The sequence below is a fragment of the Chamaea fasciata genome, unplaced genomic scaffold (assembly GCF_029207755.1).
Source record: "Chamaea fasciata isolate MVZ Bird 193981 ecotype frontalis unplaced genomic scaffold, bChaFas1.0.hap1 SCAF_3, whole genome shotgun sequence".
Classification (NCBI taxonomy): Eukaryota; Metazoa; Chordata; class Aves; order Passeriformes; family Sylviidae; genus Chamaea; species Chamaea fasciata.
In genome coordinates this window covers 95,720,236-95,745,117 of record NW_027094088.1, presented here as the reverse complement: position 1 = coordinate 95,745,117, position 24,882 = coordinate 95,720,236, and the positions used below count along the sequence as shown (strand labels likewise).

The 24,882-nt window shown below is 36.6% G+C and overlaps 1 protein-coding gene across 12 annotated transcripts in view; it reads left to right on the top strand.

Annotated features, from left to right (window-relative positions):
• MYT1L (myelin transcription factor 1 like) overlaps positions 1-24,882 on the top strand; it is a 303,729-nt gene that overhangs the window by 160,107 nt on the left and 118,740 nt on the right. For all 12 annotated transcript variants that reach the window (XM_066179860.1, XM_066179851.1, XM_066179856.1 and 9 more), the window contains exons 3-5: positions 13,338-13,392; positions 13,574-13,607; positions 13,910-13,972. In XM_066179860.1, the coding sequence (XP_066035957.1) occupies positions 13,338-13,392; positions 13,574-13,607; positions 13,910-13,972 (152 nt within the window). The remainder of the gene's footprint in view (positions 1-13,337; positions 13,393-13,573; positions 13,608-13,909; positions 13,973-24,882) is intronic.

Sequence of the window (24,882 nt, the reverse complement as noted above, 5' to 3'; positions counted from 1 at the left end):
TAATAATAGAATTTACAGGTGCTTTGATGTCAGAGTGACAACAAGAAATGAAAGAAAATTGAAAAAAATAATAAATATGTATTAATAAATTAAAATAAAATCACTTCCTGGATGTCCTTTCATTCCAGGAGTTAAAGGGACACTCTTTATGCTAGCTTAATTGCATTCTAAAAGTCATTCAATCATCCAAATTGCTAACTGTGCTGGTAATAACAGGCCTACTTTAATGTAGCACTTTTTCAGGCCTTGTGTGGGCCACAAGGTCACTGTGCAATAGTTATCACTACACTTGTTGTCATTTCTGTCCTATGAAGATATCTGAGGTTTACTGTACATTATGCTAAAAAACCCTGTCCATTTGGGCTGTGTTTCTTCTTTCCTTTTTTTCCTTTTTTTTCTTTTACCCTGGAAATTGCTATAAACAAGTTTTGAGCAGAAAATTACCAATGAATATTCATTATTCTTGTGGTCTCTTTTTTATGTTTTGAGTACTGTGTTGCATAGTTTTATTGTTAAAAGCATTCAAGTTATTGAACAACTGAAGTAGGTGCTCTTGTTTTATGCAAAAACTTCAATAATCTGTGATCCTGTGTAATTTATGCTAATTATGTTAGAAGGGCCATGATTGATATTTTGCTTGCCTGCCTTATTAATTTATCAGTTAATTGTTGCACTTCTAATAGCTGTAAGCTATTTATAATGTACCCTTTGAAAAGCAAAATGCCCTGTACACTAATAGTAACAAACACTTCTGATACCATGTAGTTCTGAAATAGTGTTCTCGCCATTGCTGTGATTAGACAAAACCTAAAACCAGAAATTGTACTATTCTGTTGTTGTGAAGTAGTGAATGGGGAAGAAGGGATGCTAGTCTGTTCACTTAATAGTGACAGCAATTAACTAGTTTTAACAGACTAAGATTTTTTTTTTAACTATCCTGTTTTCAGTGTGCAGATTCTTTACTAAACTGCGAGGCCTACATAGATTTCTTTTGGAATTAAAAAAAAATAAAATTAATAAATGTGTCCTTTTCTATATCTGAAAAACTTGTGTTTTGCACGGTACATATCCACTACAGTTAGCTTACATTTAATTGTGTTTAATCAAAACCTTAAACATGAGTCCCCAATTTTTAATAATACCTATTTCATGTGGTGCTTTGGTCTGTTTTGTTCAAAAGTGATTATAGATCTCTTCAATCACTAAGTCTGATTCAGTACCACTGAAAATACGACTGTTTTTTACACTGGAAGCAAAACTGGATCAACAAACCTTAGTATGTGTATTAGTTGTGATATATTTTTGAGTTTGGGACACTAGAAATGAGATTTTAAAATCTGGTATTCTAGTTTTTTAAGAAGACAAATAGCATATATGTATGTTGGAGCATACTTATACTCACTAATACCGATTTGTGGATGTGGTGACTGGCTTATATAAAAGCTTGTTGTGGGCATTTTTAATCATAAATATCTGTGTATGCTTCTCAGTGAGAAATAATGCATGACAGTACTAAATACATTTAAATTGCTTGTTCTATTTTCTCCTTGTATTCAGAAAAAAAATATATTTTTATACATTCCTTATTTAAAGGGTGAATAGGTCAAAGATAAACCAACAGTCTCCTCAATTCATTACAGACTTAGTTAATGTAGGTAAGTTTGAGGGGGTGAAACCTAATCCAATTTGAAAAAAATTCACAAGAAGCACATGTAAACGTACTTTTACTTCAGAAACACTATTCCCTCTTTGAGGGGAGGGCAGGGTGAGCCTGTGGCAGATTTGGAAGTGAAATTTGCCTTGCAAAGTGGGAAAGCTGAAGCCTTTCCTATCCCCTCTTGTTTCCATAATGATCTTTTGGTTTACAGCTTTTAAGAGCTCTAACTTAAAACTCTGCTTCTGCTGAACTGTGGGAACAAGTCAGTCACTTAATGTTTGTGCAGAGCTGTGTGCTTTTTTCCAAGCAGTTTGCCAAGCACAGCTCTGGGAGGTTGTTCCCCATCAGAGAGCCTCTGGGCCTGACCTAAATGTGGGTGATTCAAGGCAACAAAGAGGTTGAAACACAGCATGATCGTGGTTACAGTCATTAGGACATTCAAAGATAAAGCTAAAACTCTAAAGTTATGACCACTTTGACCTGAATTTCAGTAAATGTACTTTGGCTTGTTGTCATCTGGTCTTATTTCTGCATATGGTGATAGGTAGTACACTGCATGCTCCTTAGTATTGGTGCAGGCCCCATATTTGGCTTGTTCTTCACTGGGATAGAGGTGAGGCGGGACCACTGAGAGATGTTTTAAAAGGACGATCTATTGCTCTTAATCTTCAGTCTCAAGCGAGTGTGAGAATGTCCTTACATCAGAAGCTGTAGTATCTCTAGTTACAATGCCTTATATAGGTTTATTAGCCAAAAAACTACTGCCACAAAGTTAGTATATTTTATACCAATAATTGTTTTTTCTTTCATGTTTTTGCCGCAATGCGTCTCTTCTTAACCAATCATGTAACACCACACAAATCATGTAACATCACACCTACATTACTACACCTTAAAACTTCTTACTAATTCTAATAACAAGTACTATTGCTAAACTTTAAAACTTTTTAGAACTTCTGTTATCTAGCTTAACATGCTTCTTCTTGAACTACAACTCCACATTCTTGCTTTAGGTCTCTCAATTTGGAAGCCTCTTCCAAGGTCTTAGATCAAACCCTGTATTCATTTCCAAATCTGGGCCTGCATGTACAGTTTTGGGAGTTTTCTGTGCTTTGATTTCCCACAGTTCTTTATTCTCTTAGGATTGTAATGATAATTCAAAGATGTGTAGTATGAATATATTTAATGAGTTACAGGAAAAACTCCTACAGCCCTTCCTTGGTAGGTATCTTTCAGTTAATGAAATCAGTGCTTCGATAAACATGGATGCAAACATATTAGACAAATAAAAATATGGAAACCTTCATTAAGTTGCTGTGCCCTAAAGACCATTGTATATACTTTTAAGATGTATATTAAGTGAAGGTGTTTCTCAGTTTTGGAGCTTGTCCAGAACATGGGCTTCCGTGAAATTAGTCTTTGGTGTTAAATCCTAGGAGTTAAATGTAAACCTGTCTTTGGAGCACATTATACCTCAGGACCTGCACATAGACAGTGTGTGCAAGAACAAGTTGCACACGTGTGCCAAGGAAGTGTTTTATAGAGATTTCACCTGCCTTGCGTGCCTTCCCTAAGTTAGTGGGTTTTAAGCCTAGCAGTGGAAGTGTAGAACATTGTGAGCCCCATGTCTGTGAAATCTAACTCTTTGTATTTCAGTAAGTCTTACTGGCTTCCTGATTTCTAAAAATGAAATATTTAAATCCATTTTTTCTTTCAAAGCACTTTTCTTACCAATTTCCTTCCATAATACTATGAAAAAATAGGTCTGCCATGACCTAAATTATTTTTCTGCCTTTGTTCCCATACAAAATATAACAAATTGACACATTTCAAATTTAGAATTAGAAAAATAACCTTCCTGATGCCTTATATCTGTTGTTTTTGACTACATTGTGTTTGAGAACAGGATTTTAGAAGAAAATGAATCATGCCAGATTCAACAACTCGAAGGGAAGCAAGGCTGCTCCTGATCCATGTCCCTGAGTTCAACTGGGAGCAAGGCTGAAGATTCGTTTACAGCAAACACACAAAGCCCATGTGTGCACTACATGTGCATATACATAAATATATGCTTACATGGCTGCTCACACGGATTCTAGACAGACAGAGAGCTCATGTGGACACAAATATCATGCACACAGCCACACACCCACCCAGACAGAAGGAGCAAGAAGCCCCATCTTTTATATCATTCTAAGTGTAACTAAGACTTTTGGATAAATAATTACTATAATGTCTTGATTTTTATAGAATCATGCTAATAAAATTTCTATAATAAATTCAGTGAATTTGGTGCAATTTTTTTTCAGAATCACCAGCAATACAGAAAATAATCTTCAAGAAATTTCATTTTATGAAGTTACTAAGGTTTAAGTTGCTTATACCCCCACTTGAAAGTAGCATCTTCTAATAGCAGAAGTATGCTTCTTCTGTTCATGACAAGGAAATTACAGTTCTTTTAGGTCCAAATTATTTCTCTTTACTTTTTGTTTGATTCTTACTATAAATTTTACATTCAGCTTTAATCTGTGCTGCTTCTGAGTGCTTTGCTGGCTGTGCTGGAGAAATATGTAGACCTTATTTTTCCTTCTGTTATATTTAATTTCATATTAGGAGGCCTTCAAAATAGAGACTGCTTTCTTTCAATGTCAGCATCAAATGCAAGGAAATGTGAATACTTGTTTAAGCCTATCTCTGTAATCAAAATTTTAATTGTAACAGGAACTTTAAAACCTTTAAAGCAGTTCTTTTTTTTCTTCTTATGTGAAAGATACATAAGTCCCCAGTCAGAAATGCTTATAAATAGGAGGGGAGGAAATGAACATGACTAACTATAAAGCTCCTGAGTCTTCAGTATTACAAGGTCCTGTCAGCATGTGCTGACATTCACCACCCTGACCTTTCACAGATCGAGTGGCCTGGCACAGGACCACCGTCAAGGACTGGTTGAAGGATGTTGCAATTTGAGTTGCTCAGCTGTGTGGACATATTCTGGATGTCTTCTTCCCAGTGGAAATTCTGGTACATGTCTCAGATCCTGTTCACTGGACATATCCAAAATATCTTCATGGAGGCAGACTGATGAGTGGATATCTTTGCTCCTAAGAAGGAAGTGCTGTAGATCCAGTGCTATTTCTTCTTACCTCCTTTTTCCACACTTCTTTCTCCTTCCTCATATCCAAGATAAAAAGAAGTAATAAGAGAAAGATGCTCAAAGGACCTCTGTGCACTTTGGGTCTTTTCTGCTCTAATCTGAGGCCAGTGAGAAATAGTTGAAAGGGTTCCCTGCTTCCCCCCAGGTTATTTCATTGATGTATTCCCAAATATATTCCCCCCCCCCACCAAAAAAAACCCAAAAAAACAAACAAAAAAAAAAAAAAAAAGAAAGAAAAGAAAAGAAAAAGGTGATATATGAGGAACTTGTGAGTTTAACCAGAATTCTGCTTATTTTGGGCTGTATTTACAGATCTGGCTGCAGCCTCCACTGTTCATTTGAGGGATTGGATTCCCTCTGTGCATTACAGCAGGAAAATGACTCTTACTCAAAGTTTCAGAACAAGTCCTGAGGATTATTCTCCTTTTGTTCTGAAAGAAGGACTCTCCTTGATATTAATAAAAGCTTTGTGTGTTCATCACAAATGGAAAGAGAGCAAAGGAGTAGTTTATATTCTAGTCATTCATTTACCCACATGCTTATTTGTTTGCTTTGTATTATGTACCCTCAACTTGTAATTTTTATCTTCGTTGAGTTCCCCCTGGAACTCAGCTCTGGTTGTATGCTGGTATTTTCCTAAGGGGAAGATTCAAATACAGTAATTATAAAGTTTGCCATTTCCTGAAAAGGGTACTCTAAAATATTTGAACTAAATTTTAGATGTCCATCTGAAGGCCATGGGTTTGTGGGGTGAAGAGTCTGAAAGGAGAGGAAATTGACTTTCCCTTCTGCCTAACTTTTCCTTAAACACTCCAGTAACTTCTTAGAGTAACTTTCTATCCTGCAGTTTTGTGTCTCTTTTGTCTTGTAGATCTTAAAATAAGAAACAAGTATCTTAAATGTGTTTGGGAGACTCAAACGGGTTTCTGTCAAAATCCAGATCTTGAATTTTACTGTGGTCTGTTAATAACAGTAATAGACAATATTTAATCAAGATGATTGAAATGCTAAGAACTGGTTTTAAAGAACTGACTTTGCAAATACAGTCATAATGAAAGACAAGAATACTCGGTCAAAAGCCTTGTTAAAACTGAGCTGAATGCCATCAACTACTCTCCTTTAATCCACAAGTACACACATTTTATCCGAGAATGCAACTAATTTACAGAACTATGATCAATAAAGCATAAATTAAGATTACTGATTCAGGTTTGGTCTGGTTAGGGGAGAGGACAACCTGCAGAAGCAGATAGTGCTATACAACAGAGATATTTGGGGCCCATTGAAATGATTGATAAGTGTCTCATTTTACAGATAGGTTAAACTGGATATAACAAAAGATACCCAGTTTATAAAAACATATTCAGATTACCAGGAGTCAAACGTGAGAAATTAATTTCTTTTGGAATACACAGACATGCTTGAAAAGAGGTTATGTTACAATTTGGATTTGCCTATTGTTTTCTGAGGAGAGAAATAGAAGGTCAGTTGGCAGTTTTTTTAGGAAGACTGCACAAAGTACTTATATAGTATAGGATACACTGCTTACATAAACTATTCATTGTTTTCCAGGTCATATTTCTTTGATTATGGATATAGGAGCATTTTAAATGTGGAAAATACATTTGACATATTTTGTTTTGTTTTTTGAGACACTAAATTAAAAAGAATTCTTTGAATCCTTTCATTTGACTTTCACACAGAAGAAATAACATTTTCTTTAAGTTATAAAAAAAGAGATGCTAAGCAAACTTTGGCTATAAAAATAATAAAGAAATCTTACCTGTAGAAATTTGAATCTTGCATCATAGGGGCTGAAAATCTGCCTTTACTGAGTAACTTTAGTGACACGGAGATGTATTTCAAACTGCCATCTTTTAATATAATAAACACATTACATTTTCAGGAAATCATAATGTTTTTCTCCAAACATTTTACTTTTATCATATTATGAGTATGTCTAATATTGCTGATTAGGGAAAAGCAAGATTTCTAATAATTTTAAGCAACATTCTTGATTGACAATAACAATTATGCAGTAATTCTAGAATTTAACAGTAATTTCCATAGATTTTTGAGATCACGGATGATCATCTACAGAATCACAGAATGAATCAAGTTGGAAGGGACCACAGTGGGGCATCTGGTCCAACCTCTCTGCTCAAGCAGGGTCATCCTAGAGCACATGGCACAGGATTGTGTCCAGATGGTCCTTGAATATTTCCGGTGAGAGAGACTCCACAACCTCTCTGGGCAGTCTGTCCCAGTGCTCAGTCACTCACACAGTAAAGAAGTTCTTCCTCATGTTCAGGAGAAACTTCCTGTGCATCAGTTTCTGCCCATTAGCTCTTGTCCTATTGCTGGGCACCACTGAGAAGAGGCTGGAAACATCCTCTTGACGCCGTCCCTTCAGATACTGACAGACATTGATGAGTCCCCTCTCAATCATCTCTTCTGGAGGCTGAACAGTCCCAGCTCCTTCAGCCTTTCTGTTTAAGAGACGTGCTCCTGTCCCTTAGTCATTTTGTTGCCTGTCTCTGGACACTCTCCAGGAGCTCCATGTCCGTCTTGTCCTGAGGAGCCCAGAACTTTATACAGAAGAGACAGTGAATTCTCTGCCTCAGTAAACACTAGACATCTTTTGAGAGTGTTTGTATTTCTTCAAATCAAATTTTTGGATTTGAAGAAATACAAGTAAGAAAACAACTAAGAAAGAAAAATTTTAGAAGTCCAGATCTAAGTTCTTTAGCTCTTTTGTGGCTTTCTAGCCTTCTGTTACATCATGGCTAGAGAGAAACCATTATAATTCACTCAGAAAGTGTTGGCTGACTGGGAAATTTAGGAACTTGGGACTGAACCTTGCAGTTGCCATGCCTCTAGCTAGAATTTCAGAAACCTTGAGAATTTTAACGGGAAAGATCATTTTCAGGCGTACTTGCCATCAAGGGAAGAAACTGCTGAACTACTTCCCCGCAAGGGAGCAAAAATCACAGTTTGTCCTGGAAAGGAGACTTAGTCTCTTGATCATTTTCAGCTGGCAGCCCTGAGAAAGTCCATATCGTAGATATGTGAGTGTACGTAGAGATTGGGAGAGTGGTACTGGTTATGAAACTTTTAGGAGCTCAGGTAGCTCTGTGGTGAGACTCAAAGCCTTGGTATCTGCAAGCCAACAGATGAGGTCCTGTTGAAAACTTGCTCTCTGTTCTTAGAGGTTACTGACCGTATCTGAAAAATTCAGTGATTTTCTGGAAAATTAATGCAGCCTTAAAGGATGTGCAGCTACAGATCACATTCTGCTCTTCAGCTGCAGCAGTGTAGAAGTTGGTTGTGCTCACCTTGTTGTCCAGATTCACTTCAGTGTTACTGCCTGGCAGACTGGGATTTCTGTCTCTCAAGAATGGCCCACAAGTATTGTTCATACGTACAGGAGCTTGAAACCCGCATTTTTTTCAGATGGATCCAGCCTGCCAAGTGACACAGGCCAGTGTATGTAACTGGCCTTTCTCCAACATAGTTTATCATTCCGTCAATTTTTCTATTATCTGCATATTTCAGTAGCATATGATGTTCCAGAGTACTGGTGAAGATACTAAATATTGTAGGGCTAAAATGTGTGTCTTGGGATTATATTAGAAAGGCTTTTCTTAAGTATATATTTTTTTGTTTTTACAATTAGTTTTGTATAAAAATAACTTCTATGCAAAATAATTTTTCTGGAAAAAATATTTTAATACATAAATTTTTTTTCTGGAGAAATATTTCCTAATTGATAAATATGCTGATTTTATGAAGCACTTACCTTATTGTCTGAATGCTCAGTAAGAGAAAACAAAATGTTTCAAAAGTATCTAAGGATATGGTATCCTGACATAGCTACCTTTACTGGCAACTTTTGGAGTGTCCTCAAAGTGCAGTATCGAGTGGTTTTGATTACCGATTTTCCATTACAAATTGTTGACTGATGCTAATTATGTCATCATCTTGTATCCCATATTGCTTTTGTATGACATTTCTAAGGGTCAGCATCAGGAACATTAACTTAGTGAGCCACACCATCCCCTCAACAGTTAGTAAAGGTTAATTTTAAAAGTTACAAGTATAATTTTTTCAGAATTTTTTTTCAATTCTCCCTCATTCCCCAAGTAACAGCATTTTATTGAAGATCTATTAGCCTGTGTTTATTTTGAGAGGTAAATGTTGTCTGGGACTTTGATTTTAAAATGATAAATAGTGAGAAATAGCCCTTTAAAAAAATTCTTGTTGATTACTATTACTACATTTTCAAATAATGATCAAATCTCTTTTATTAAAGAATTCTTCTCTTATGACTGTGTGCCTTTCCTATTTTTAACATTTAATGAAATACTTTCAGCTGCTCACAACTGTAGTAATTTTTTAAGATTGTGTTTTTCTCATTTTGTCTCATTATTATTTCCAGCTTTCAAATACTGACAATTTAAAAGCACCCTGTGTTTGTGTGTGTGTGTAGTAGTAGTAGTTACTGGTATATGATTCTGTACAGTAAGATGTAACAAGTCTTACTGCCTGCACGCAGGTGACCGTACAGACATTTGTTTTGGTTTTGCTCAGAAAATATATATTTAGTGTAGCATTTTGTGGTTTATTTGTTAGAGCACTTTAACTATTCATGTCATGTTTCTCTAAATCTTCAGTAACATGAATGCACATAATGGTGGTACAGAGTTCCTAGGTCCCATTATCCTAAGTAAAGCATGTTCAATAATTTAGTTATTTTAAATTCTGATTCGCAGATTTAATTTCTACCTAGACCTCGTTTATATTTTCCTTCCGGGAACTGAGAATCGTAGAGTCACCGAATGGCCTGGGTTGAAGGGGACCTTAAAGATCATCTAGTTCCAACCCCCCTGACTCTGCAGGGAATGTTCCACTGGACCAGGTTGCTCAGAGCTCCATCCAATCTTGCCTTGAACACTGAAGGGGACGGGCATACACAACTTCTCTGGGCAGCCTCTTCCTTCCAGTATCTTACCACCTTCACGGAATATCTTCCTGATACCCAATCTAAACCTGCTCTGAGGCTGAAACCATTCTCCCTTACCCTGTCACTACATGCCCTTGTGAAAATTCCCTCTCCATCTTTCTTGTTGGCTCCATTCAGGTACTGGAAGGCCACAATTAAGTCACCCTGAGGCCTTCTCTTCTCCAGGCTTAGCAAACCAAATTCTTTCAGCTTTTTCTTGTAGAAGTACTCCACTCTCTAATCAGCTTAGACCTTTCCATTTTCATTTCTAGATTTTCTTTTTGAAGAAAGGTTAAAATTTTCTTCTTTCTCTATTCCTGATGCCTTTCTCTTTGCTTTGATACATAATATTAGATGCCAGGCTAAGACTGACTCTAGCCAGCATGTCCTCCATGTCCACAAGTTCTTTTCTGAAACAGAGGCTAAGTAAGAGTTGAGCTATAGAGCTGTAATTTAGAGGTCATGAAAAAAATAGAACTACTAAGTTGAACTCCTTGTGAGACCAAGGTCCACATTTCCTTTTTCTGCATGTGAAAGTGATGAGGAAGTCCATGTGAGATTGATGGTCTTGGTAGCAGAGTTCTGATCCTGGCCATGAAAATGCCAGGGAAGCCAGTGAGGACTGCAATGGTAGGCTGCCAGGTGACTTTACTTTTGCAGAACCAATGCAAATCTTGCTAGAATTTCAGGAAGTTTCTTGCTCCCAGCATTCAAAATGTAATTCATGGAGGAATGAAAGCTGAAGTTCTGACATGACTGAAAAAGATCTGTGAGCAAGCATATAAATATCAAGGTAAAGCAAAATTCCGTTGACTAAATGTAGACACCTGTCATCATTTGATGCATCCTAGAGCATCCAAGACTCACATTACCATAAATGAGAGGGCATCTAGGTCACAGACAATGGCAAGTCAATTTGTGCTTTTCTGAAGAAGCAGCAGACAGTGTAGGATACACAACAAAATTTAAAATAGCATTGTGTGCCAGCAGTTTTTATAGTGTTTTTGTTTCTTTGACCTGCTTCTGGATACGGATTGTGTGGATCTTATAGGGGCTTTTCCCACTTAGTGATTTTTTCCGTGATTGTCAGTGTAGTTAAAAGTGCACTATACTACCTTCAGTGTTCTTGAAGTGCTTACTTTGGTTTAGGAAAACAGATAAATCTGTTTTGTAGTTTGTCCCTTATAAATTTACACAGACTATCACAATAACTGGGGCAGCCTTTCCAGGTTAAGATCATAATAGTTCTTTCAGCAGGTTTTTCAGTATTGACAAATGAGGCTAGATAATGTTTTTCAAACATTTCAAAAACATACTAGTCTGAAGATCAAGTAACTTCGCTTCTGGTCTCCTGTCAAGTCCTTACACATTCAAGAATTATAGAATAATACAGTGCACTTTTTTCTTATTAGCAAAAAGAAAAGAGTATCATCATGTAGTAAATAATTTTTATATTCCAGAAAAGCTGTTATGTGCTTTGATATGGCAGCTTTAAAAGGTTCAAATGCCTCTCAAGTCATTGGAGCTAAGAAACTGGATAGGATGCGAACTCAAAGTGTAGGATAGATATTTGTGGGTGGGTTAAAGTTTAAGATTCAGTTAGGGTGCCTATAGGAGGTATCTACAGGCATGCCAAGTTTATGCAATAGTTGATGGAGAGTTAGACAGTAGAGACAGAGGTGCATAGAGACTGATTTTATCCAGCCTGAAGTAACATCATGTAGTTGATCAAAGGGGTTGGTCCTCCAGCTCTGCTGGCTGGGTTAACCTAGAGGTAAATTCAGTCGTCTAAGCATAGGCAGTTAGTGCCATTTCTGATGCCAGAGAATACCTGAAACTTCTGCACAGGGTTGGTAGATACAACAAAGGATATATCTGTACCCTTCCATACTTTTCTGGACTGGAAGTTGAAGGTTTGATGGAATACCTTGTGGGATCTCAGATAGCATGACTGGTTGATGAAGATGGAAGCTTATACTCTGAATGTGTCTGCACACAAATAGCTAAATATAGGTTTCTTAATTTTAAAATGAAACCCACTCCAAGTTATGCAGAGGACTGACCGGAAATCCCCTAAGAGAGGCTGGTGCTCTATTAGCTTTTATAATATCAGCCTGTTTTAAATCATCCCTTTAGTGTGGAGTACAGCACACCACAGGAATCAGGTGATGACTGCCGAGAAACTGCCGAGAACTACATCAGTAGCACAGTCTTGTGAGAGTGACACTTTATTTTCACCAAATCTCTGTCACCCACAAATTTTGTTGAGGTGATTCTTTCTACCTGCTGTTATGTGTTGAGGGACCTCTATAAAAACACTCCTGATTTCTTCTTTCCTAGTTACTTCCCAAATCAGTTGCATTAAGGTACTGCCAAAGAAAGTTAGGTGATTAAAGGGTTAGCTGCAAGTCACTTGGACCCTTTTCCATGTTTTTGCATGAGATATATGACATTCTTAGCAGATATCAATCCAAGGATATTGCTATAAAGGGGGTGATTGATTTTTTTTCCCCCTGGGGGAACTAGAGCTCCATGGTCTATTTCTGTTCTTCGTGACCTTTACAGTATCATCACTATGTATGAAGCACTGTAGATCCATCTTGCCATCTTGTTCTTCTACAGCCAAAGGAGCTGGTGATACAGCTACTGCATATATTTTCCCTGACTCAGTCTCTCAGCATAGTTCAGTGCAATTTACTTCTGTTGAACAAAATCCTGAACTCTAGCTATCCTATTCAGCTTACCTTTTAAAGTCTGATGACAATTGCATGTAAAATCAGAAGAAATTAAGTGTGTCAATGCTAATTAGTATAGATCAGTGTTTGTGGTACTTTCCAAGATCTAATCTGCAGCCTTGCCCCTGTCTGGTAAATATATAAGATTTCTATATATTTATTACTGCACAAAAAGCTACACTGGATAGGCAAGCTGTTTGTAAAATGAAGATAAAGATCTAGTCATGTAGCAAGTGAGCCCATTCCTGAAACTTGAAAAACACAACTAAACAATGAAACATGCTGGCAAAGATTGTAAAGCCATATTAAATAACATGAAGTATTTGAAGGTCTAATGATGAATCTTCATCTCATTTTCAGTCATTACTCCTTCCTCTCTTTCCCACTGTTAAGGGTTTGGTTAGAAAACAACCTGTGGTGTGTGACCCCTTGACTTTAGTTTTCAACTGTATAGAAATCTATTGAATCCTTGTTTTGGAATATATGTGGGTAATGAAGGGTTTATGTCAGAAGTATCCCCTTGAAAAGAGGAATGAGCACTTAGTTGCACACGATTTGCCATGAAAGTGGGGGACAGAAACTGACGGTTTACAGCAGAAATTACTGCATTTTCTGTTTTTAAATAAACACAAAGATCCTAAAAATCCTCTGTAAGGAGAACTTTCCCTTACAGGATAAAATGGAATTAAAATAGTGTCAATAAATCGTGTGAGAGACTGTATCAGTCTGTGCATTGATAGTCTGTGCATGCAGGATAAGAACATTGACTGCCTGCTAATCTATTCCCAGATGGAGGTGGATGCAGACGAGAAGCGCCATCGCACACGCTCCAAAGGTGTTCGAGGTATGTCTTTTGCTTCAGTAAATCACTCAAGGCCCCTGCTCAGGGTGACCTTCATCTTCCAGAATCTCTTTGCACAATTCATTCTGACCCTGGTTTTACACAACCTTTCTGGTAATTTTCTGTAGAAGAGGGGTACTTGTAATAGATGATAAATTTTTATATGTTTTCCATCTCTCTGCAGTTCCCGTGGAACCAGCCATACAAGAGCTGTTCAGGTTAGTGCTCTGAGTGTAAAATGTATCCCCATTAGCAATTTAGAAAATTCATGCCTTTTAATGGGTATAATGCACTTTCAAGTTCATTGGTGGTTTGCTCATGCCCTGCTGCACTGATGAAATTAATTCCCTTGAGACTTGCTAATAAAAAGCATCCCCTCATTTTTTTTTCCCCTTCAGTTATTTGATTTCTCTTTCTGTCTTTGTTGCCCTCCATCTCTGTAATACCTACTGCTTGCCTGCTTTTAGGATAATCTTTCTGCAGCACACCAGCACCTATATATTAATTCTCTCTTTTGCAGCTGTCCCACGCCTGGCTGTGATGGCAGTGGTCATGTTAGTGGCAAATATGCAAGACACAGAAGGTAATATCTGTAATTTTTCATCATTTAGTGAAGAGATTTGGTAAACAAGTTATCTGGCATGACCTTGATAAACCAAACAATGATAAAAATTAGCAGTTAGATATTCTAGAAGCCATTTAGAGTTAGGGTTATTTTTTCTTACTGAACATAACAAAATTTAACGCACATTTTTGCTGAGGAGACTTACTCTCATTGTCAGTCTTCTCTCAATTTTTGCATACAGTTCTCTTGCTTATGTGTGGTAAATTAAGATATGGCCCTACTTACATATTGGCATTCATGTTCATATTATTTAATGTGTTTCATAACTGAATGAAAAAGAGCTTCTGAGCTTTTAAAGTTCAATGATCAGGTTAGATTCAAAGGTCAAAGCTTAAGGCAAATCAGGGATAATAAGACTTCAGGGTTCGAATGTTGTACTGTAATATAAATACCTTTACTTCAGTTTCTAGACTATGAAGTGTGGAGACATCTCCTTTAAACAAAAATCCAGCTGTTTATGGTTAATAAACAACAAGGTAGCATATGTTACACATACTGCATGTGCTTCAAATTAATTTAGGCCTCAATCTTTACATTTTTGTGTCTGCAAGGTCAATGTTCAGTAGTGTTGTACATCTGTATAAACACCATTCCTTTCCTGAATCATTTGTACATGAATTTTTTGTGCAATATTTTGAACATTTATCAGCTCTAGAACACATGTATTTTTCTCTCATTGCTGTCCATTTCATTTGACATATTTTATACAGCAGCCCATTGTAGGAGATAAAATGATTGATGTTTAGGCCATCTCTTTTCTCAGTTGAGGGAAGTGTTCAAACCCGTGTTAAATTATCCTGAAACTCTAAAGATTTTATTTTTCGTTTTTGATTGTTCAGCTTATAAAACACTTGTGTTTATAAGAGTACATATTTCACACCAAATCTGATTACTGCATGAAATGGGCATATAAGATCTAGGAGTTAAATTGAAATTATACATTTGGGGTTAAGGCATTTATTTGAAATAGGTAAAGAGACTGAACAGTGCCACTCAGTCCACCCATACTCCTTTTTTCATACCAGTGAATGAAGCTTAGGGACAAGTCCAGAAAACACTTTGAAAGTTACACCAAGAACAGTGATATTAGAATTACATTGAGTTACATTTAAACTGTATAAACCAGAAAATAATTATTCACATTTATTTTCCTAATCTTTTCTTCACTCATAAGAGCAGTAACATTTTAGTGGCTATTTGAAGGCTTTTGTTAAATTGGAACACTGATTTAGGAAAAGTATCCAAAATAATTTTTTTTAAATTCGCTTGTGACTTCTCATTTCAAACCATGATTTTCTTTTGTTTGTTTTATTTATGGAAATACAAACCTCAGAAGTAATTAAAGAATGGCACTAAATCCTTCTTTTCCCTCAAAAATTTCATGACCTGTCAACAGTTAAGTAATATGATTATAATGTCCTTTCTAGTTACAAGGTTGTAGCTACATACATTTCTTTACACTTTATGGAATTTCTATGCAGATATCAAAAGGAAAAGTTTTAAAACATACAGCAAGAAACTATGTAGCTTGAAAAATTATGACTTCTGAATTGCTCTAACTTTGTGTAAGAATTAGCGTCTGTGTTTGTGTAAGATCACCCTTTTGCAGAAAGAGGGAGCAATAAATGTGAGGTTTGGAAAGATTACATGCAGTTTTGAGATGTTAATTCCATATTTTGCTTTCTTGACATGATTCTGGTATGTCAGTACACGAACAGACTGAATCTCAGAGCTGTTAATTAAATGAAATTTTCGGCAGATGCAATAAGAATAAAAATTGGAAATACATCAAAAATTCCTTTTTTTCTACTAAAGAATTTGTTGGGCTTTTATGTTTTCTTGTCACCATGATTGCCAGTCCACTAATCAAAATATATTTAACCAATATATGTCCTATTTAATGTAAAAACACAGAGTTCTTTGTTGGGGTTTACTTTATACATTCATCTAAAATTTCTGTTTTCTAGAAGAGCAGTAATATTTATTCACAACCAACACCTACTAGTTGGTAGGTTTTCAAAGGTAAATTTCAAAAAATTTACCTTTTTGAAAGTATTTGAAGGAATTTTCCTCTTTTTCTATTTTGCTATATGGGTGGAAAAGACCCTCAAACGTTTCTTCCAAGGAAATCAGACTGTCTTAAAAATGTTATATGTTCAGGGAATTGCATATCTCAGCTGATGCCCAACTCAATTCCGTTTAGACCTACAGAGTATTTTAATGAGGTTAAGACCTTTTCATTCACGATACCAGATCAGCTCATTATTAGGAATGAAATGCATTTGCTTCCACTAGATGTAGTCAGAGCTCTCCAGAATTCTGTTTCTTCTAAAATGTCTTGAAGTCTCTGGAATTCAGAGTGTTGGAGGTTTTGTGTTTGTTTTCATTGTTGCTGGGGTTTGTTTGTTTGTTGCTTTTGTTTGTTTTTTATTTATGATTGTAATTTTATCTTTGTGACAGTGAAAACCATCTTCAGGTACTACATTAAGCTTGAACTGAAATAAACAGATCCTCAAACTCAGAGGTTGTTCAGCTGATAAAATATTATATAAAAGTTAAAGGAGAGTTTTATCGCAGGTTTTTGCCTCAGTTGTATTTTTAATTATGAAAGAGCTTCAATGTAGGTTTACTAAGGGAACAAGCAGACTTTCTATGCCATTGATGTTTCCTTTGAGATGTGTGAAAACACAAGACTGGAACTAGGTAGGGTAACAGTGGTAAGAGCTTGTCGTGTCATTTCCATCTCCTTGATGTTTTTCTTTGTGTCAAATCTTAGCTGGAAGGGAAGCAAAACCTTGCATGACTTGGTTGGTAGCTTCCTCCTGGGTCTGAAGTTCAGTGCCTGATGTCGGCTTGTTGGCCAGACATGCTAATAGACAGCTTAGATGGACAAGTTTCTCTAAAGCACACTTTGGGGCAGAATGCTGGGATCCATAAAATTAACACAGTGAAAGCCCCTCTGTCCAGTGGCTGCATGGAAAGGTCAGAAGGATTAACATCCCAGTTTGGGCACTGAGGAGAAATACCCAAAGTTGGATGGTGTGCCTGCCTTAACTAGACCAGACCCCTTTTTTTTTTTTTTTTTTTTAATATTTTAGTAATACCTGTAAACCTGAAACTAACATGGACCCTCTAGTGCTGTCCATGACACACAGGATGAGTTAATGGTCTCAAGGTTAGAGTTTACACAGATAGAAATTCAGTAGCTGTTGTTTATGTTTCATAGCACCTGAGGCCAACTGAAAAATAAAAAGAAAACAAAGGTTGTGAAAGATCTGAATGCAAGATAGAAAAAAACCCAAAAAAACCCAAAAAACAAAACCAAATAAAAAAAAAAAAACCCTCAAACAAACAAAAAAACTATAAACATGTTCAGGTAGTGGTGGAGACAAGAAAAGAATTCAAATCTTAGGAGTGAAAACCAGAGCATCTCCAGAAGCCATGACTGATGCAGGATTTTTTAGTCCCTTGGTAGCTGTTCAGGCCCATTGTGCATAGCAGCTCAACAATGAACACTGCTCTTGTACCTTCACTATTGTGAATTAATTTTGAATGATAAGTTTGGTCCAGATCCTTGCATACTTAACAGCTGTGAATAATCCATCTGTATATATATCAGTGACTCTAACCAGACCAGACTGGGAGCGTGTTCCCACAACTGTGTTTTCAGTATGCCTTTTGACTAAGCATCTGAAGAAAAGCATAGATTCAAGTGTTCCTTCACTGCGATTAGAAGAAACTTTGCCAGTTTCATTAATCAGCTTCAGAGGCAACAGGAATCACATTCTATGTATACAAATACAAATGTAAGACTCCAGTTCCTGGTCTGTTCTGCAGGTGCAAATCCCATAGTTACTCTAGAGTAATTGAGTGCAAACTGGCCCGTGTTACTTACTGAAGAGATGTGAATGACGGTTTCAGGAATATTGCACTTTACTTCATTGGTCTTCATTTAGCATCTTTTCGAAACAATGTCATATACCAAATAGGTGCCAACGATTTGCATGTAAGTAGGTACGTAGACACATCATAAAAATCCTAACTAGATTCCATTTAAAAATACTGATTGCATACAGTGGCTTATTTAGAAGCTTCTTAACAAAAAAGTTTCTTTTTTTTCAAGTAACAAAAGCAAATAGATTCTGTAATGGATTAATCACTTGCCAACTGCCCCATGTTTCTAACATAATATTCTAACAAATAATGTTCTAACATATAACATATGTTCTAAGATAATACTCTTACAAATAAGAGACCTATAAAAATCTTAAGGTATATTCATTTAGATCTCTTTTAGAGCATTCAACAGTATATATTTGAAAACAGAAACAGCCATTGTATAGAAGTTAAAGCAAACCAATTGTGGTCTGAAAAAATGTGCATAAAATTTCAGTGAAGAATGTTAAGACCAAATGATAAACCCTTCATATTTAAAATGGAATTACTGATACAACTTTTACTATATTATTAATTTCTGTTTGATTGCTGAAAATAAGAATTCAGATGAAATAAACCAACTTAAACATTTCATCTACCAGGGAAGTTTTCATGCCTTTTCTTCCAGTCATATTTTTTTTGCAAAGTATTTCTTTAATTACTGATACAATGTCTTGCAAAAAAAGGCTAGTCTCAAAACCAAAGAGGGATCATAAAATGATGTGTGTATCTGTAATGTATGAATTGTCCCTAACTTTATAGAATACATTGCATTTTAATTTTCCACCAAATTTCATTATACTACCAGTTCTTTACTGCTTTTCTAGGCTGTCTCTGGTTTATTACATTATACAGATAGAATTGTTTTGACTATCTTTTCATTTTTAGGCATGGGATTTGTCTCTTCATATAACAATTTAAATTTATAAACACCTTAGAATTTAGCATTGCTGTTTTGATTAGGAAAAAAACCCAAACAAGTACTACTGTATTGCCTTGACATTGTATACTGTATTTTAGTCTGCATTTTCTAACAGAGTGAGTGAAATAATTCAGTCTCCCAAACTTCAAAATTAAAAGGCTCAAATATCTCTCTGCTATTAGAAAATTATTTAATTTCTGTGCCTTGTTGTGCCATATTTCTTATTCAAATTTTTTCATTTCATATACCTTTTCACCCACCAGTTTGATTGCCATGGCTGCAGCCGTGGGTGAATAATTGCCTGTCTTCACAGGAGCATGTTCTGGAGCTAAAGTCGAGTGCTTGCTTCCTGATGTATGCCTCATTTGGATTCTGCTGACAGCCTAGGGGCTGTATTATTCATGCCTTGACAGATAGCACTCACTAAAAGCATTGGAACAGGGCCAGGTACTGGCAGAGAGATAGTGGAGCATTGCAACTTGCAACCGAGAGGAGCATCTATAATACAAAAAAGAGAAATCCTCATACCTTCCTTTTACTGGTCTCACTTTGATGGAGAATTCATTTGCATCAAAATAAAATACCTTAAAAATAAATACACTTTTTCTAAACCACGCTTCAAAGTTTAACACAATTTTCCACATTTAATTGCAAAGCTGATTTTAATTAGTAAGGCCCTGCATGTGAAAAATGAAGATTCACTTGGGTGAGTGTAACACATTGCAGTGTCTGCTGAATGCTCTAATTAATGTATGGCTGCTGTACAACAGGGTGCACTGTGGGATATTTATGAAAAATTCTGTGCACGCAGCCAGTCTATCTGTATTTTAGTTCTTGAATCACAAGAATAAATAACTTTTCCCCCTTTATTCTTTATGAGACATCATTGTGCGTGCCATCACCCTATCCATAAACTTTATGGCATGCCTATCCTTTTTACTATTTGTCAAAGATATTATAAATCAGAAGCTAGGACATACATATTTTAACATTAATTTGATAGCACAGCATGGTTTCATGCTGTGCAGAACCAGAGGTCCACTGATGCTTTTGTGCTAAAGCCTGACCACAGAACACTGAGGTCCTTACTACTGCTTGCTTTCGTGATACTGTGAAAAATCCTACAGGATGCTGGAATTATAGAGAAATGTATATTCCTTTTTCTCTCAGCTGATAGTCAACCTTTATTATAATGTTTATAATGATAAAATAATTCACTGATAATGATAAAATAATTTACCTGAGGAAATACTCTGACACTGTCTGTGAAATTTAATTCTATTTTCTCTAACGGCTTATTTGCTAAAGACTTTTTTAAGTCATGGTAAATACCAGGAATAATATTATAAATATATTTTTTATTAAGTAATTCAGCATTCAGGGTTTGTAAAAAATATTAATAGATGAAGCTTCATTGCTTTGTTAAATCCAGCTAAAGAGATATAAGTTAGCAAGTAAATAAGTAAGTGCAAGAGCATAGGTATTTTCAAACAGAACACTGCAAACAATAAATAATTGCGCTGACAGAGAATCCATAATGTATTAGAGGTCTGTATTGGCTGCTGTCTGGATTCAGCAATAAATCCTTTGTCTGATTGTTGATTAATGATTAGAAAGGTACAAAGCTGGGTCTAAACCATCGAGCAAATATACACCAGCAACTGGTGTGAGGCTCTGCATGCTAGTGGCCATTGTGTAGAGGTGACTACACAAAGGAACCACAGCTCAATTACTGCCACCACCATCTGGGCTGGGAGTAGCTATTGCAGTGGCAACAAGTTGCAGGGCCTGCAAGTACTAGGAGTACTAGCCTTATAGGGGCAGGGGAAAGAAACTAAATCTGAGGCTGGGGCATGGAGAGTGTTGACCTAACTGTGCCACAGCAGCAAAGAGCGGATTTTGGATGTGCTTTCTGCAGTGGGTGCCCTGGCTTGTATGTTGCTGAAATGATTTCTTTCAGCAACACACAATCTTTCAGCAATGATTTCTTTCCTTTTCTTTCAAATGGAAGGTGCTGAGCATATTTCTCATGCAGCAGTGCCACTTGCAGCCACGGGGTTTTCTGTGAATGGATCTGTCTGGAGATGTCCCTGTCAGCCACAAAATAAGTGAAGACCATGCAGAGAGTATTGGAAAGAAAATTTAAAAAACAAAACAAAAGAACAAAACATCCAGTAATACTGGGGAGATAATTTCCCCAACAAGATCGTGGAAGTAGCTATACATTTTTTCCCTTTACCTATGGGAAATTTATTTGGTTGGCCTGGTAGGTTTGCAGAGTACATTGTGTTCTCTTAGGAGAGAAATAAATTGTTTGAGGTTGAATAACTTATGCTTTTCATAGTGGAAAAGAGTATCTACAGAGTTGATTTGCACATGGTAGGCAAGACATTTCATCTCACTATGCCTCTGTTTCCCCATTTGTAAACAGCAAGCAAATTTTAGGCATCATGAGGTGTAAAAAGAGAAGAATGTATGGGGGATTATTACAAATACAGTAAAAAGAGAGAAGTCTGGCTCTGATGTTTATCTGATATTTAAAAAAAGATCTGTTGAATCATCATTGGTGTCAGAGAAAGTAACTTTACAAAAATTCAGTGTTTTTTTTATCAAAACATTTTTCTGGATCCTAGAGCAAAATTCACTGATTTGTCATGATAAGACAATTTTATATTTAGAATCTCGTCTAGTTTCCCAATTGTCATATTTTGCCAATTATTTCTACAATATTTCTGTAAAAATATTGATTCTGAAGCCTGAAAAGCTGGAGGTATTTAACAAAAAAATTTTATTATTGTGTATTTTAGTGAAAATGCAGTGAAAGTTTTTAACCTTAAGACTAAACCAGAAAGCCACAGACAAGGTAGTGCACTGACTATAGGGTGCTGTGGAGCTGCCTACATCCTCCTTCCAGCAGTTCTGAGCAGCAGCCATAGCTACTGTGTGTTGAAAAATGGTGTGTTCATTGGAGCATCCTAAGTCAGAGTTTTAGAGAAAGGAGAATTTACTGGTGAATACTGGCAGCTGGATGGACAGGGAACCCCATCTTATTCCTTGCTCCAGTGTCCATGCAAACACAAATAACACGTGACTTTGAAAATGTTCTATCTGTAGGTGGCACCCATGCTATCAGAACGGCATTGCCCTGCTCTTTCTTCTCCACCTCAGTGAAAACATTCTGGACTCTTCTAGAATCATCAAAAAGGAGGCAGGAGAAATCATATCTGTAATAAATAAATAAAATTATAGTTACCTGTTCTTTTGAATGTTAATATTTTATGAGCTCAAGCACCCTAGGTATTACCTGAGGTAGGAGAAGAATATGAAGAACATAAGAAACCAAGTCAAATATCAAGGAGGCCTAAAAATACACCATGATGTGACTGTAAAGACTTCTTCTGAGGTTTTTCAATAAGTTGAGACAGCCTTTTCAAAGACATCACTTCTTATTAGTGGTTGATATGAAGTACTGCTTCTAGTGATGTCAGCTCAGGACAGGGAAAGGAGAGGTAGTCCTGAGTGTCTTTGATGGCAATAATAAATCTAAAGAAATACATCCACAGAATTAAAAGTGCTCAGGGGATAGATAGCTCCTGAAGGCGTCCTCAGCACTCTACAGCCTATGTCACTGTAAATGGTGATAACTTTACCCAGGTGACTGGACCAACAAAGTTGGTTTTTTGGCTATTCACCTGAATCACCTTCCCGAGAAAGTCTTAAAGCTTACGGGTGACATGAACAGGGGTTGCAGAACCTAATTTCCTTTCATTATTTGCAAGAACTAGCAGTGTCATGCTGTAAGTGTCCGTGGAAGAGTGTCAAATGTTTAAGAGAAAATATTCCTATGATTGAAGTTAGGTCTGTGTCTCAAATCCATGAACTATGATAAAATTTTAAATACTATAAAGGACACTGAGATATGTTTGGCTTTAAATGCCAATACCAGTCATTTATCAAAGATGTTTTTTGCCTTCAGTTCCCTGGGACTGGGGCAAATTTTTCTACCGTCAAATTTTTTGTTTAAAGTAGTGAGCAGGCCACTGAATTGGATGCACAAGTAGTGGATGAATGCTTTCTGTTGAGCTGATTCTTTTGGTGGAAATTCACCAAAGATATGCACCTGCTGCTGTTTTTCACTCTCTTAATGTCTCCAGGAAAAAATCTTGCCTGTACTTGATGTACGGGGAATGCGTGTTCAGAAAAAAAGCTAGAGATAAAAGCTGCCATGCATTCAACTTCTGCCTTAAGTGCAAAGGGTGGACTGTCATCAATGTTCTCTTGTTTTGTGTCCAACTCTGAAGTCATAGTAGAACTGTACTTTTAACATTAGGCTTGTCCAAATCTAGTCATAGAATTGTTAAGGTTGGAAAAAGACTTTTGAGGTCTTAGAGTACAACCATTAACTCAGCAATGCCCAGTCCATCACTAAACCATATCCTCAAGTGCTACATCTAGACGTCTTTTAAATATCTGTAGGGATGGTGACTCAAACACTTCCCAGGCCATCCTGTTCCAATGCTTGATAATCCTTTCACTGAAGAATTTTTTCTCTGTACCCAGCCTTAAACTTCCCTGGCACAATTTAAAGCTGTTCCATCTCATCACTTGTTACTTAGAAGAGACCAACCCCCACCTGCCTACAACCTGCTTTCAGGTAGTTGTAGAGACCAATAAGACCCTTCATCCTTCTCTCCAGCCTCTGCAACCCCAGTTCCCACAACAGATCCTCATCAGACCTGTGAAAACATTTATTTGGGCACCTTGATGCCATAATAACTAAATATCATAGATAGGTTGTCTTTAATCTCTCATCTGCTTATTTCAGTGTAGCAAGTGTATTTAAAAGCCCCTCAATTTGTGATCTGTACCAGCATGCCACTCTCCCACTGTTTTTTTCTTTGTCAATAGGGTTAGGACTCCATCTGGATTTGGTTGGAGATGTTTTCTCCCATCTTCTGGGATCTTGCATTCTATACTATAAAGAAGTTAAGATGTCAGGATAACTGCATTCTTTTTTCTTCATCTGTATTCAAAAGGAGAGGGAATGATATAGTTTTGTCACTTTGAGCAGTCAATTGGAGACACAAGGACTCCATTTTCAGTCCCAGCATTAGCACTTCATATAGGAAACAGTAATTTTTGAGACAAATTGAATGAATCCTTCACTGGTAGTAAAGTACTGGTAGTACAGAAGATGTCAGTGTTTTATTTTGCATGAAGTATTAGAGAAGTGTGCACTCTAAACCCAGAGTATTATGAAATCTCATGTGCAAGCAGTCTTCTGAGAAGTGCAAAACAAAACTTCAGTTACCCCTGGCAAAGGAGGATATTAAACATAAATTGCTCACACATTTCTGTGTGTTCTAGATTAGATAATGGCTAAGACTGGGGTTGTGATTTCTCCCCTGACCATCTCCAAGTCAAACGACTGAGTTAATCTCTGCTTCTGTGAGGGGGGGGGGGGGAAAAAGAAAAAAAAAAAGGCTTAGAGTGATTAATTACAAGAGTGGAAATCCCCCTCTACAAAAAATACCTTCTACCAGCCTGAATTACAGTGTCTAAATTCTGCTGTGTGTTAAGTGCCTACATACCCCTAGGTATTAGAAGAGGAGCAAACATACCTCACTTGGATGTCAGAACTTCACTGTTCAGCTATGCACAGAAACAGAGCTGTAATGCTTTTGCTCCCTTGATAAACCAGGAGTTCGTGACTCTGCTACCACACAAGAAATTTGCATCCCTGACAGAAGTTGAGTCATGCCTCGGAATTCTACTCCTGTGCCTCTTGCTGTAGACTGAACTTTTTATATCAAAAGTTCATTTTTACAAAAATTATAAAATGTTTTCTTGTTGTTTAGAATTTGCAAGGAAAGTAAGAAAAATGTACTAGAATTGCTTACATTTAATGTAGACCTTGCTTGGGCATGGTTTGTTCTAGAAAGATGAATGAGGATTAATGGTTTGTTGGTTCTTAGTAACCATGTGTACCACGTCAGAAGGAGACAAGCAA